At 34.8% G+C, this 14219-nt stretch overlaps 1 protein-coding gene and 2 pseudogenes across 1 annotated transcript; 2 read left to right on the forward strand and 1 right to left on the reverse strand.

Annotated features, from left to right (window-relative positions):
- The first annotated feature begins 845 nt into the window (after window positions 1-845).
- Window positions 846-1732, forward strand: LOC138163487 (olfactory receptor 4C6-like; annotated as a pseudogene).
- Window positions 1733-10207: 8475 nt separating this feature from the next.
- Window positions 10208-11119, forward strand: LOC138163489 (olfactory receptor 4C6-like). The gene has a single exon (XM_069090946.1). It carries the CDS (start codon window positions 10211-10213, stop codon window positions 11117-11119), a length of 909 nt encoding a protein of 302 aa, XP_068947047.1. The 5' UTR covers window positions 10208-10210.
- Window positions 11120-11490: 371 nt separating this feature from the next.
- On the reverse strand, window positions 11491-12470 carry LOC138163321 (actin-related protein 3-like; annotated as a pseudogene).
- Window positions 12471-14219: the final 1749 nt, after the last annotated feature.

Below are 14219 nucleotides of genomic sequence, written 5' to 3' on the forward strand. Positions count from 1 at the left end.
AGACCAAAAAATTAAAAAAAAATCCACATTGTTGTAAACAGACTAGGTTTCTGAATAAACTAATTCAGAGGGATTTGGATAAAAAAATAAAGCATTAGTTATTTTTATTGAAAGTATCAGTGTCCTACTAAATGTTATGTATTTGTTTTCTTTTTAACCAGATATCTCTTAAGAAGGTTGCCCTGACTACCCATAGATTTAATCCAGTGCATTACAGCTTCTGGATTTGAAATGATATCTTGGTATCCATAGATTAGGTTATTTGTCTGGTGCAATGCAGTCAGAACAGTACATGAAAGAAGTTTTCTTGATGCAATTATTATTCTACTATTTAATTATCTAAGTCAAGTTTTAGACCATCTTGTCCCATTAGACTTTAAAAAAATACTTATTAACTTTACCTAGAAAATTTCATCTAAAATGTGAAATATGTAGTTGCAAACAAAGTATACATTTTAACACTTTAGCTAGGAGCTATATCAATCTCTTTGATTTTAATGATCAAGAAAGATGATGTTTAATCATTTCTCTTTTCCTTCAGTTACAGAAACCTGGTTACCAATAAAGGAATTTACTATTACCTCTTAGATTAAAGGAAGATGAATGCCATTCTTTAGTATTGAGAATGTTGTAAATCCCTTCTTTCTCACTTTAAAAAAAAATCATCGCTACTAATATAATCAGTTTCATAAAGAAGACTCATGATTGACTTAACCTGAAATTAAAATAACTGCATTTTTTTGGTGAGGTATAGTCAAGGTCTCATGAGAAGAATAAATGAAGACCAAAGGAAAGTAACAATATAATTATGGAATTATCAGGAAGTTGGCAGAAGGTAAAACAAAATGGAGAATAAAAACAATGTAACTGAATTCACTCTGCTAGCCCTTGCTCAAAGTCCAGAGCTTTGAAAAATGTTTGTTGTCATTTTTTAAATCATATATGTAATCACAGTTACAGGAAACTTACTCATTGCCATCACCGTGATTGCCAGTCACACTTTGACATCACCCATGTCCTTTTTTCTAACCTTTTTATCCATTGTGGATACAACTTTCTCTTCAGTCATTGCTCCTATGAGAAGACAATCATCTCCCTTGAAGGCCGTCTGACCCGACTCTTTGAAGAACATTTTTTTGGTGGTATTGAAATCATCCTCCTACTGGCCATGGCTTATGATCGCTATGTGGCCGTCTGCAAACCCCTGCACTACATGACGAACATGAATCCTTGTATTTGCCACCTGCTGGTGGCAGCAGCCAGAATGGGAGGCTCCATTTGTTTCACCATAAAACTCCTCTTCATGGCCCGTCTTCCCTTCTGTGGCCCTAATGTTATGAATCACTTCATGTGTGATTTATTCCCATTTCTGAAACTGGCCCGCATGGACACCCAAGCTCTTGGTCTTTTAGTCATTGCTAACAATGGAGTAATGTGCCTGTCAATCTTTCTCATACTAACTGTCTCCTATGTAGTTACCCTCTCTTCCCTAAAGGGTGATAGCTTGGGAGGAAGAAAAAAGGCCCTTTCAACCTGTGGCTCTCATTTCACAGTGGTGGAACTGTGTTTTACTCCCTGTACTTTCTTGTATGTGAGTCCAGTAGCTACATTTCCTATAGATAAACCTGTCTCTGTATGTTTCGCTATGATAACTCCTTTGTTAAACCCTTTGATCAATACCCTTAAGAATATAGAGGTTAAAAATGCTATGTGGAAACTCTGGATCAGATGAATGTCTTTTATTATTTGGGAAGAAAATCAACTCACTAATTTAAAATCATTTAAATGAAGTAGTGGGATACAAATGTTTGAATGTAATAATGTTTTTTAAAATACACATACTACTTTCCCTAGCAAAGGTCACAATCCTTTCATAAATTTCCACCCTACCTTTTCCTATTTTATTCTATAAATCTTCCTGAGAGGTTATAACTGACATGTAAAAACATGACAAACTTAAATATTAACTGAGTCTGAAGGCATGTAGAATGTTCCATATACATAGTTTTCCATTTAATAATATGGATGATTGTGACAATTGTTATATTGCACTAAATTGTGAAAAATGCTTTAGATACAGTTCCTCAAAGGACTTTCCAAATACTACCTCATTTTTCCATAATAACATCTTTCAGAGGTAAATGCTATTATTGTCCTTCTTTTACATTCAAGGAAATTTAGGCAAGTATTGTGTACAACTGACTCCCACAAGGTCCCTCACTTAGTCTGATTTAAAAAAAAATTCAAACTGAGATGCTGATTTAAGACCAGTGTTCTATCTATTGTACTGCCTTCCTTCAGTTATGCCTCTATAGAGAAGGAAGAGAAATACATATCCTAAGATTTTCTTTGGGATTAGACCCAAGCATTACAAGTCCATATTGTTAAGTTACTTTTCTTCATGTTTTTTTCACCTGAACTTTCTGGGTATAGTGTTAAAGTCATTATGAATATTATATTTACATTGTCTTTGCTTCACCCATAAGTGCTCCCATAATTTTCTGATTCTTCATATTTATAATTTATTAAATAATGGTACTGTCCTATTGTATATTCCATTCTTTTAGCATATTCTTGGTAATAATTTTCTAATCAATAGGGTATACTTTATTTCTATTTTTTGTCATTAGTAGACTGTACTCATGAATATTTTTTTAATTTGAATTTAATCCCTCCAATTGCCTTTTTCACATGTATCTATTTCTAGCATGTTTGGGCCAAAGTAGAACTATATTTTATTTTATTATTTTATGTATTAACAAGTTTTATTATCCAAGCAGGTTAAAGAATAGCAATTACCCTCTAAATGGTTAGCTCGGTCTCCCTATGATCTTCAAGTCAGGAGCTCTGAAGCAGCCACGTGGTGGTGGTTGCATGGCTTCCACACCTCTGCCCCTTTGTGATCTCAGGGAAGGGGCCAGGCTGCGCTGCTCCAACCCTACCCTTCTCTCCATTCCTACAAAGTTCCACACTGACTTTTTAATTTCTCTTTGGCATTTATGGGTTGATAATACTGGGAACCACCACAGCTGCTGGTGATCCACTTTCCCTAAGTCAGCTCCAGCCACTGCAAGTCTGGGCTGCCCTGGGGCTATAGCATATTGTAATATATTTTTCTTGCCAGCTGGCCAGGCTGCCTTCAGCAGGAGGTTTGTTTCTCTCTGTCACCTTTTGGGTTCTGTAACTCTAAAATTTGTTTAGAGTCATATTTTATAGGTATTTGAGGTGGTATTGGGGGAGTTCACTTGGTTTTCCTATTTCTACACTGCCATCTTGGATCTACCCAAATTTTTTATTTACTGTAATTATAATGATAAATTACTTAATAGCTGAATATCATAACCAACAGGAAATTTATGTTCGTAAGTTGGACTTTGAGCTAACAGAAGAATTTAAAATCACTGACATATTTACAGGATGCTAAATTCTAATCATATCATTTGTTTTGGCAGTGCTCCAAGTTGTCCATAGTGATAAAAACTGAATTTATAATTTAAGTGAAGTCTACATAAAAATTCAACGAAAATCTCTATGCTCTTTCAACTCAATTTCTGATAGGTAATCGATCCTATGAATTTTCAAATAAGTCAGTTATTTCCTTAAGAAAATAAATAATTGATTTTCCTGTTTTGACCTCAATTTTATGTCAAATGTCCTGGAAATTGATAGAAAAGATTTGATTTGGCAAGAGTCACACAGGTTTAGGAAGCTAACATATTCAGTTATTCAAATTTATTTTTTTAACTTATTCCATATATTAACATTCAATTGAAGAAGTTAAAACTATATAGATAGAGCACCAAACCTGGAAACCAAAAGATTTTATTTCAAATAGGTGCTCAGACACTTCTAAGCTGTGTGACCTTGGGGAATTCCCCTAAATTCTATTTGTATTGGTTTCTTTACCAGAAAAATGAGGATTATCACTGCTCTAAACTTACCCCAGACTTGTGATAATCATACCAGTAGATAGATTTAAAGCACTTTGCACAGTGCCTGGGAGTGCCATTTTGTTATTATTGTAAATATCAATAATGATGGTGATACAGAACCAACTATTATATTGAAATAAATAGTTCCTGCTGGTTTTGGATAATGTTATGTTGGATATGTTCCATTGGCTGAAGAGATCCTTGCTACCCCAGAAAAATCTGATACCCACTGTCAATTGTCTTTGAAACCCAGGAACCACAAATACTAAAATCTAAACAAATGATTTTAAAGGTTTTTTTTGTTAATGTTTTTAAAAAGTCATTATCTCTACTATTATTTGCAATAATAATAAGATTATATAATTGGAGGAGTTGCAGTCATTTTGAACTGTGTTTGAAAGAGGTGTATAGAGACTACAAAATCTTTTATAATTATAATTATATCTGTCAAATTAGTCAACACATTGGACTTCAGTGTTTGTCGTGCCTTGGTGCCAAATAGGCTTCTCCAGGGGGAATCAGACGTGGCTGGAGCAACAAGAATCTCCTCTGCCACTAGTCTCTTTAGCATTATATTTGGCAAAAGTAGTAGGGATTGATTTATTTCACTACTATTTCATGGATGCCACTACATTTTATTCCATTGTCTGCTTTTGTGATATAACCACATATTAGCTAGTGGAAATTATGAACTGATTTTTCTCTTTCTACTATGAATTTTACCTGACCCAGCTGATGTTTTTCCTCCATCTCACACTGAAAAAGTGAACTCACTGTCATGCTGATTAACTCAGCAGTCACTGGAGACACATCTTCAATGGGACATCATTACAATAATGAAACAGTATTTAATGCTGTTGTTATAGAGAAGGTAATCATTGGTTGCCCCTGACATTCCACCTTCATCACAAGATGAACATTCTTTTAACTACTTGTCTGTCTGAAAAGAGGCTCCCTATGAAACTAAACTAGGATTGATTACAAACCCCATTGAACTGTGCCTAATATCTGAAACTCTGGAGATTTTTTTTCCTATTTTCCCCATTTCAAAGTGGTGTATGATCACTCAAATCCTTCTGCAAAACACAAGGTGGGGTTTTACATCAGGTATTTAGTTCTCTATTGCAGTCACTTCAATTCTCACTCTTTATCTGAAGCAGTCCCAGGTATTCAATCCTGCAAAAGGTAAGCTGGTCAGAAGATCAACAGGAAAAAGGCATCTTCCATTTGAACATCCTCCCTTATAAGGACCTGAAGTTCTGGAAAATCAAGGTATTTGTCCAGTCATAATTATAGGAAGTAAAATAGGTGGGATTCTGACATCTAATCCAGTGTAAAATGTAACAGGGTATCTTATCCAGAGAAAGGAACTGTGAGCCCTTGAGAGCAACTGCTGCTCACTTCCTTTAAAGTTACAGTCACAGAGACAGGAAAAGAAACAGTGCTTATGAATCTGGAAGGAGAACAATTTCTCCATGAGCATATAGATGAGGGGAATTCAATGCAGACCTCTTGGGTATAGAGAGTTTGATGAACCCGGCTCCAATGATCATGCAATTCTCTAGTTCCATAAATATAGTGACTCATTCTTTCCTTCCATAGATTTTTCTTTATATTTGTAAGTTATATGAGTTTCTACATTAATAAGATTTTTAAAAAATATTCTAAAGAGACATCACCCAACACAGAGGAATTGCCAAGTGGTTGTATAAAAAAAATCCATACATTGTGGGTATTTAATGACTGACTCAAAAGGGCTGAGATTTCATAGTATCATCAATTTTGTGATGGAAATGTACTTAAAGAATACTTAGTATATCCTCACATATTACAGAGGAGGATACTAAAGCCTAAAGTGGCTAAGAAGTTCCCCTGAAATCTGTAGATTTACTACTTATAAGATTGAAAATCTGGAGCAAGCCTTTTGATTCCAAATCTAGCATGAATTTCAATCTACTGCACTGTCAATACAATTATATCAGAAACTTTCTGAGATAGTATAACTTATATGTATAACTTTAGTGGGCATGTTTTCAGAAATAAACTATGTAGAGATGATATGAATCTGAAATTATTACTGAGAATGAGTATCAAGAAGAAAAGTAAAATGTATAGACATAAGAATCTACAGTGACAGAAATATTTAGGGAATAGGACATTAGTTAAATTTCAACAAATGAACCTCTGAGTGATTGGACACCTAGAATTATAATCAAAAGAATGATGTCACCAAAGACCCAAAAGGGAGAGGATATCCAGGAGACTGTAAAATCATCAATTTCAAATGGTATAGAGAGTTATGTATGATGTATGTTAAGTTATGAGGTATATAGCAACTTGAGTCCCATAAGATGTAAGCTAAGAAGTATGATCAATGAATAACAAATGATCACCGATTATAAGATCCTTTGTCACTCAGAGATAGTGGATTCATATGATTATTCAGGTAAGAACCAAGATTTCCATGGGTTTTGAAGTGAGAAGGGAAAATATCAGAAAGGAAAAGGACATAGTATTGCATAGGAGGTTGGCTAACTGAAGGAATAATAAATTGATTTATTGACAATTGAGGCTCATGGGTGAATCAAATGAAGTTATTTTCAAAGGATGAGAGAGTTTTGGAAATGAATGTAGAAAGTAGGGAAGAAATCAGTGACTGGGAAGACAATGGAAATTAAGGTAAAGAAATTAATTTCCATTTCAAGCTTCTCTAGAATATAGGAGGGGTTCAGATCAATGCATAGGTAGAGGGGCATTGTTCTTCTGGATTAGAAGATTCAAGTCTTCACAGAAATGAGAGAGAAGGAAGAGAGAATAAAGTAGAACATTGAGTATATTTCTTTTTTTAATTCTCTCAATAAATTGTACTCATTTTCTTAGAGAGGGAGTGTTAGTGTTAGAAGTTTAGGATGTCTAAGTGGTATCAGAGGATAAAGTACAAGCTTAATAGTCAAGAAAACTCAATATTGGTTCATTATTTTCAGTTATAGTATGTATCAGTTATGTGACCCTGAACAAATTATTTAAATTCTTGTAACTTCAGTTTCCCCATTTTTAAATTAAAGATACTTATAAAAACCAAATGAGGTGACATATGAAAAATGCATTACAAGATCGAAATCACCATCTAAATTTTGTCTATTATCATTTTAAGAAGAGTAGAAGGACACTAAATCATTTCTAAAAGGGGAACAGTATCCAATTAGAAAAGCCTGTTAAAATGTCTTTCTACAGTGAGAATTCAGATACATTAAATGACATATATGTAAGGGACTCAGTCACTTCTTCCAGGTCTTTTTAAGTAACACACACACGCGCACACACACACACACACACACACATATGTATGTATGTATGATGTGTGAAAGGAGGTGGTGCCAATCATGCATAAATAGGGCTTGCAAAACATGGATATCAATTGGACTAGAGCAGAAATGACTCCAGCATAGAGGATAGTAGAAAGGATTAACTAAATAGTTGGAATTAGAAGGGAGGAAAGTAAAATTATCATTTGTAGAAATAAATGGATGGAATAAGGAAGGAATGATGGAAGGAAGGAAGTAGAGAAGGAAGGAAGGAAAGAGGGATAGAGAAGGAGAAAGAAAAATGGTAAAAGAAATGAGGTAATGAAGAAGGGAAGGAGGCGAACAAGCATCGAAATTAGGAAAAGTGTTAGAACATTCGCTAGCAGACCATTAATCCTAAGGGCTTTTCTCCTATGCTCTCAACCAATTTCTTTCTTTTGCCATCAGAAGATTAAACAAAGAAACAAAATCAATACCCATGTGAGTAACATCAAATTGACGGGATGTCAGCAGCATATCAGTGTGTATGTGTATGTATATATAATGTAATAAAATAGCATCTCATATGGAATTATACATGTTTATATCCTTTTCATCACCCCCTGCAAGATGTTCATATGTATATGGTGTGTGTAATTTAAATACATATTTATGTGTGTATCTTGTGTTTGGAGAAAGAGAGAAAGAGAAAAAGGATAGAGAGAGACAGAGAGAGAGACAGAGAGACAGAGAGAGAGAGAGAGAGAGAGAGAGACAGAGAGAGAGAGACAGAGACAGAGAGACAGAGATTTAAGTATATATAAAAGAATTGTTGCTAGGGAGGATGGGAAGACCTTTAATAGAATATGGAATTAAAGCTGTCTGGAAGATAGTTCAGAAAGGTAAGAAATGAATCTGAAAAGGGCCAAAAAATACATAAGGAAACACCACCACTGTAAAAGCCCAGAATTATGAGATGGAATTGCATGATTGAATGTTTGAAAAGCTGCAAGTAGTATATTGTAAGTGATTAGTAAAGTGAATGGAAAGTATTAGAAGAATGGAAAAGTAGGATCATGATTTTAAAAGGATTTAAATGTTAAATGGAAGATTTTATGTTTCATCTTAAAAGTAAATAGGAAGAATGAGAGTTTCTTGAGTGTGAATCTGTAAGTGAATAGGAAGTTGAGAGGGGGATATTTTATTTCATTAGACCTATACTTTGGAATGATCCATTGGGCAGCAGAGCGGAGCAGGTGGAGGAGATTTCAGAAAGGAGGATTAACCAGAATGCTGTTTAAATAGACCAGGGGAAAGGTGATGAGGGCCTGTAGTAGGCTATGGGGTTTAAAAGAAGAAAAAGTATCTGTAAGCTGTCATGAAGGTAGAAGACAGGATATGACAATTGACAAGCTATGCGAGGTGATTTTGAGTGAGGCTGAGGATGAAAACAAGGTTGAGAGTTTAGGTGACTGAGAACAATGTGGCCCCCAAAATAGTAGAATAGTTGAGATGAGTGGAACATTTCAAATTAAGTTTGTAAGTTTTAAAGATATAACTGTCCCTGATTTCATATTTCATTGTAGTCAAGTAGAATAATGAAATTCACAGATATACCTTTGAACATTTGCATTTTTCCATCACCATGATGGCCTTAGCATCAGCCAAACTGAGTGTGACTCCCAAAATAGGGCTGGCAATTTGGATGATCTTGGGTGAGGCCCTTGCTTCTAATCACTTTAATTTCATCATCTCTAAAATAATGGGAGTGGATGAGATGACTTCTAAGGGTGCTTTGGCTCCAAATGTAGGATTTTATACTAAAAGGAGCATTGACACTCTATTACTTGAGGTTAAATAACTATCACATGTAATTAAGGATTACCAGTCTTTCAGGGAACAATTCCTTTTGATGTCTCAAGCATGTTAGTTGCCCATTCCTCATACTTTATTTAAAAAGTGTATCTTTCCTCATTTCTAGCATTTTTTCTTTCTCCTGGAGTAATCTTTCTTGAGAAGATTTCCTGAGTACTACTTCTCAGAAGGACACAATGAATAAAATTCAGCTTGGAGGCAGTATTCTTGTTTTTGCATTCTGCTTCAGGCACTTATTAATTGGATAAACAAGTATGAAACATGTAACATCTCTAGATCTCAGCTTCTTTATCTGTAAAATGAGAATGTCTATAGTATGCACCCTGTAGAATTATTTGAATTTCAAATTAAGTATAGTTGGTAAAATATTTTGTAAAGGTTAAAGTATCAGTATTGCACTAAAAGTTTTGTATTTTTTTTTCTTTTTAACCAGTTATCTTTTAACATGGAAGCTCTCAGTACACATACAGTTAATTCAATGCTTTGCATCTTCTGGATTTAAAGTGATACCTAAGTAATTTTAGGCTAAGGGATTGGTTCAGGGTCATATAGACAGAAGCAGGGAATGAAAGAAGGATTCCTGACTCAGCTGTTACTCTACTGCTTGCATATCTGCATTAAGGTTTAGACACTCCCTTGCCATTTGATTTAAAAGACATTTACTCATGAAACTTTTTCTATACTTTCATCTAAAATGTGAATAAGTAGTTGAAACATAATTATAAAATATAAAACCATAACTAGGAATTATAACAATCTACTAATTTTAATAATCAATAAAGATGATTTTGACTCATTTCTCCCTTCCATTGGTTACAGACAGACTGGTTACCATGAAAGGAATTTACTATCACCAGTTACCATTCAGATGAAAGGGGAATGAATCACATTGTTAGCATTGAAGATGCTGTTTCCCTTCTTCCACACTTTACAAAATTTATTCTAATAGAATAATCTGTTTCATGTAAAAGACTGATAAATGACCCCACATGGAATTAATATAACTAGATTTTTTAAGTGAAGTATAGACAAGCTCTCACTAGAGTAAGAAAGGAAGAAAAAATTGAAAGAAACAAACCACTATGGGATTATCAGGAAGTTGTGAGAAGATTGACCAAGATGGAAAATAAAAGCAATGCAACTGAATTCATTCTGCTAGGCCTTACACAAAATCCAGAGCTGCGAAAAATTTATTTTGTCATTTTTTCAATCATTTATGTTGTCACAATTATAGGAAATTTACTCATTGTCATAACCATGACTGGCAGCCAGACTTTGAGATCGCCCATGTACTATTTTCTCACCTTCTTATCTATCGTGGATACTACCTTCTCTTCAGTTATTGCTCCTAAGATGATTGTGGATTTACTCTATGAAAAGACAATCATCTCGCTGGAAGGCTGTCTGACTCAACTCTTTGCAGAGCATTTTTTTGGTGGTGTTGGAATCATCCTCCTTGTGGTCATGGCTTATGATCGCTATGTGGCCATCTGCAAACCTCTTCACTACATGACCATCATGAATCCTCGTGTGTGCCACCTGCTCGTGGCAGCAGCCTGGGTGGGAGGATCCATACATGCCACCACACAACTCTTCTTCATGGCCCATCTTCCATTCTGTGGCCCTAATGTTATTGATCACTTCCTGTGTGATTTGTTCCCATTGCTGAAACTGGCCTGCATGGACACCTACGTTCTTGGCCTTATAGTCATTGCTAACAGTGGAGTAATGTGCTTGTCAATCTTTCTCATCCTAACCATCTCTTATATAATTATCCTTTCTTCCCTGAAGGGTGGTAGTTCAGAAGGAAGGAGGAAGGCCCTTTCTACATGCAGCTCTCACTTCACAGTGGTGGTCTTGTTTTTTGCTCCCTGCATATTCTTGTATGTGAGGCCAGTAGCCACTTTTCCTATAGATAAAGCTTTATCTGTATGTACTACTATGATTACTCCTATGTTAAACCCCTTGATCTATAGCCTTAGGAATACAGAGGTTAAAAATGCCATGAAGAAACTCTGGATCAAATAAATGTGTTTGATTATTCAGGAAATGTAATTTTGCCATGTAAAAATCATTCAATAGCAACACAATGATACATTTTTTTTAATTTGCAAGTTTTTCAATTTCAAACTGAAATACAAAATGAGAAAGAAAGAAATTCTAAAACTGAAATGATACAAAACAGGAAAAAAAAATTGCCAAGAGCACAGCAGAATGGGCATGATGATTCAAAATATACAGCAATAAATTTCCTTTTTAAGAAAGCTGATATAATAAATACTATGATTGAGTTGAAAGCTCTCTCTGTATATATATATATATATACATACATACATATATATATGTGTGTGTGTCTGTATGTATGTATATGTATACACACATATAATTCCTTTTCTTCCTTATACAGTTTTGTGGTGGCAAATATTAGGTCCAATTTCTTCATAATCCTTTTTGCTGTGGTATACTTGGTAGAACTCAGGTGTAGAAGCCAGCATTGATCCCCAAACCACACCGCATATAGCTGCATGTGGTGTATAATTATTTCCACATCAAAAGACTTGGGCTTCAGTCTGCCACCACTTAATTGTTCACTTAATTTCAGACTTGCTTCAAAGTTCTTTTCAAAATCTCTCATAGATCATGTCCAAAATCCCTGAACATGTTTGAACCCCCTAAGAGGGTAATATTCTTGTAGAGAAAATGTCTGAAATCAATTGGACAATTCTGAATCACCTCATCTGCTCCTTCTGAGATACATTGTGCGCATTCTAAATGAGGAAACTCTAGGGTAATGATTTCTGGACCCAGGAACCATTGATAACCAACACCAATAGAAAATTATTTCTTTGAGATTGCATTGATTTCAGTATACTGTTTAATCTACTTTGAACAAACTGTATCATGCTTGTTAAATTCTTGATTAAATCTGGAAGACATAACTATATTCTTCTTTCACTGCCTTCTTTCCAGGGATTGTTCAGGAAGAATCATTGCTTCCTGTTTTCTCAATAACTATTGAATAAAATGTTATTATATCTCCCAATAACTGGAATGGGCTCAATACAGCTGCCAATAACATCCGCTTCAGCCACAGGAATAACATTAGTGACACCTTCTCCAATGTATATACTATAGCTGCACCAGTTAGTGTCCACTTTCCTAGCTGTTCGGATGTCCAAGATTCAGCTAAAGCAAGGACAGCCTGTACAGTAAAAAGCCTGTATGTATAAACTATAACATTAAAGGATTCAAACATAATTTCGGCTAAATATCCCCTGTTTTCTGGAATATTTTGAAGAGGTCTACTCAAAAGAAAATAAAGATCTTCAGGTTCTGCCCTTAGGTATTTAAAGATCACTTGTTCCATAAATCTCTCCATCAGGTCCTATTCTTCAACTACATCATAAGTTGTGTAAGTTGGCTTTTATATTGCTTCATCCCCAATAAAAATGTCTCCATCATCAACAATCTTCATCACCCTCTTTTGTGTTTGATCACTTACTTTTGCAGACTTCTTGAGAGCAATATGTAAGAGCATGATCAACTATGGTTCTATATTTCCAGCATATCAAGTTTTATATATCCGGTGCCACAGTTCATCACACTGGAAGTAAGCCATCCCAATATTTTCTATCTCCTCCTTCTCTTGCTTCAGCTCCCACCAAGAAGGTATTCTTACAGGATTCATGGAGGACTGGTGGGATTGGGGAGTGCTGGCGACAAGGGCCATCTAACCATCCATGGCCTGGCCCGCCTCATGTTTCCAGTAGGCAGAGAAAAAGCTGAAGTAGCAGCAGTGGCCAGTGGGAAACAATTTTTTTCAGCTTCACTCTAAGTTATTTCCAGAATGTTTCAAATCTTCTCTCCCTCCCTTCCCTCCCCTCCCCAAACTCAGGGAATTGTGGAACTGAATCTTGTAAACTAAAAGTAAACAGACAAATTAATAAAGAAAAAAAAAACAGTTTAAAAAAAGATATAAGAAAAAACATGGAAATCAATCAAATATGTTATATAAGTATCTGTTCTTGAGACATATATATATGTGTGTGTGTGTATATATATAAATTATTTTCTGATTTATTTATATTAATTTATATATATGGAAAAATTATTTCCACAATGGATGAACTAATTAACAGTTCTATAGACATTGTATTATTTGGCCTGTCTTAAAAGAAGTTCTTCAGAATTGACTGTTTCCTTCCAACACTTACATTTTACAATTTGTAGGAGTGATCTATTATCTTATTTCATCAAAAGACAATTACACTGGGTAAAAAGATAAACTGACATCATTGGATAACAGTAGTTCATTTTGCTTTGTGCAGTCCCTTCCTATTTTCTCTTCTAAATTTGATTACAGGCTTTTTGTTTGGGGCAGTAGTAACAAGGATGGACTCTTACTTTGATCCTTACTTTGGAGTCTTAGCTGCAAACATATTAGCATGGATTTGCAATATGATCTGGGTTGTAATCCATCCTTGGTTACTTACTAGCTGTGTGATCTAGGACAAATCACTTAAACACTTCATTCCTTTGTTCTCACATCTGTAAAATGGGTATAATAATATCACCTACCACAATGGATAGAGCACTGGGTTTAAAATCAAGAAAACTCATCTTTGTGATTTTGAATATGGCTTCAGACACTCATTGTGGGATGATGTGCAAGTAGCTTAACATGGTTTGTCTCAGTTCCTCATCTGTAAAATGAGCTGGAAAAGGGTATGGCAAACCACAGAAGTACTTTTGCTAAAAAAAAAAAAGAAAACAAAAAAAACAAACAAAAACAATTTTTAAAAAATGACCTCTTCATAGGGTCATAGAAGGTCGGAGTCAAATAAAATGCCTGAATAGTAACAAGAATAAAATGAAATATTTTCAAAATTATTTGAAAAAATTTAAAAGACTATATAAATTCTAGTCAAATTCTTCTTCCTCATCTTTACAATAGTAGTAGTAGTAGTAGTAGTAGTAGTAGTAGTAGTAGCAGCAGCAGCAGCAGTAGCAGCAGCAATAGTGGTAGTAGTAATTTACGGTTAGGGTTGGAGTGGGAGATTTAATAAGAACATTAGGGTTACTATTTCTCTTCCTACTCCTACCACTATTAATTTATTGTATACTAGGT

Source organism: Petaurus breviceps, unplaced genomic scaffold (assembly GCF_028583685.1).
Source record: "Petaurus breviceps papuanus isolate PSGF00001 unplaced genomic scaffold, PetGlider_PUasm1.0 188, whole genome shotgun sequence".
Lineage (NCBI taxonomy): Eukaryota > Metazoa > Chordata > Mammalia > Diprotodontia > Petauridae > Petaurus > Petaurus breviceps.

Coding starts and splice junctions, on each gene's coding strand:
- LOC138163489 (XM_069090946.1), top strand. CDS start 10,211: ATGGAAAATAAAAGCAATGCAACTGAATTCATTCTGCTAGGCCTTACA.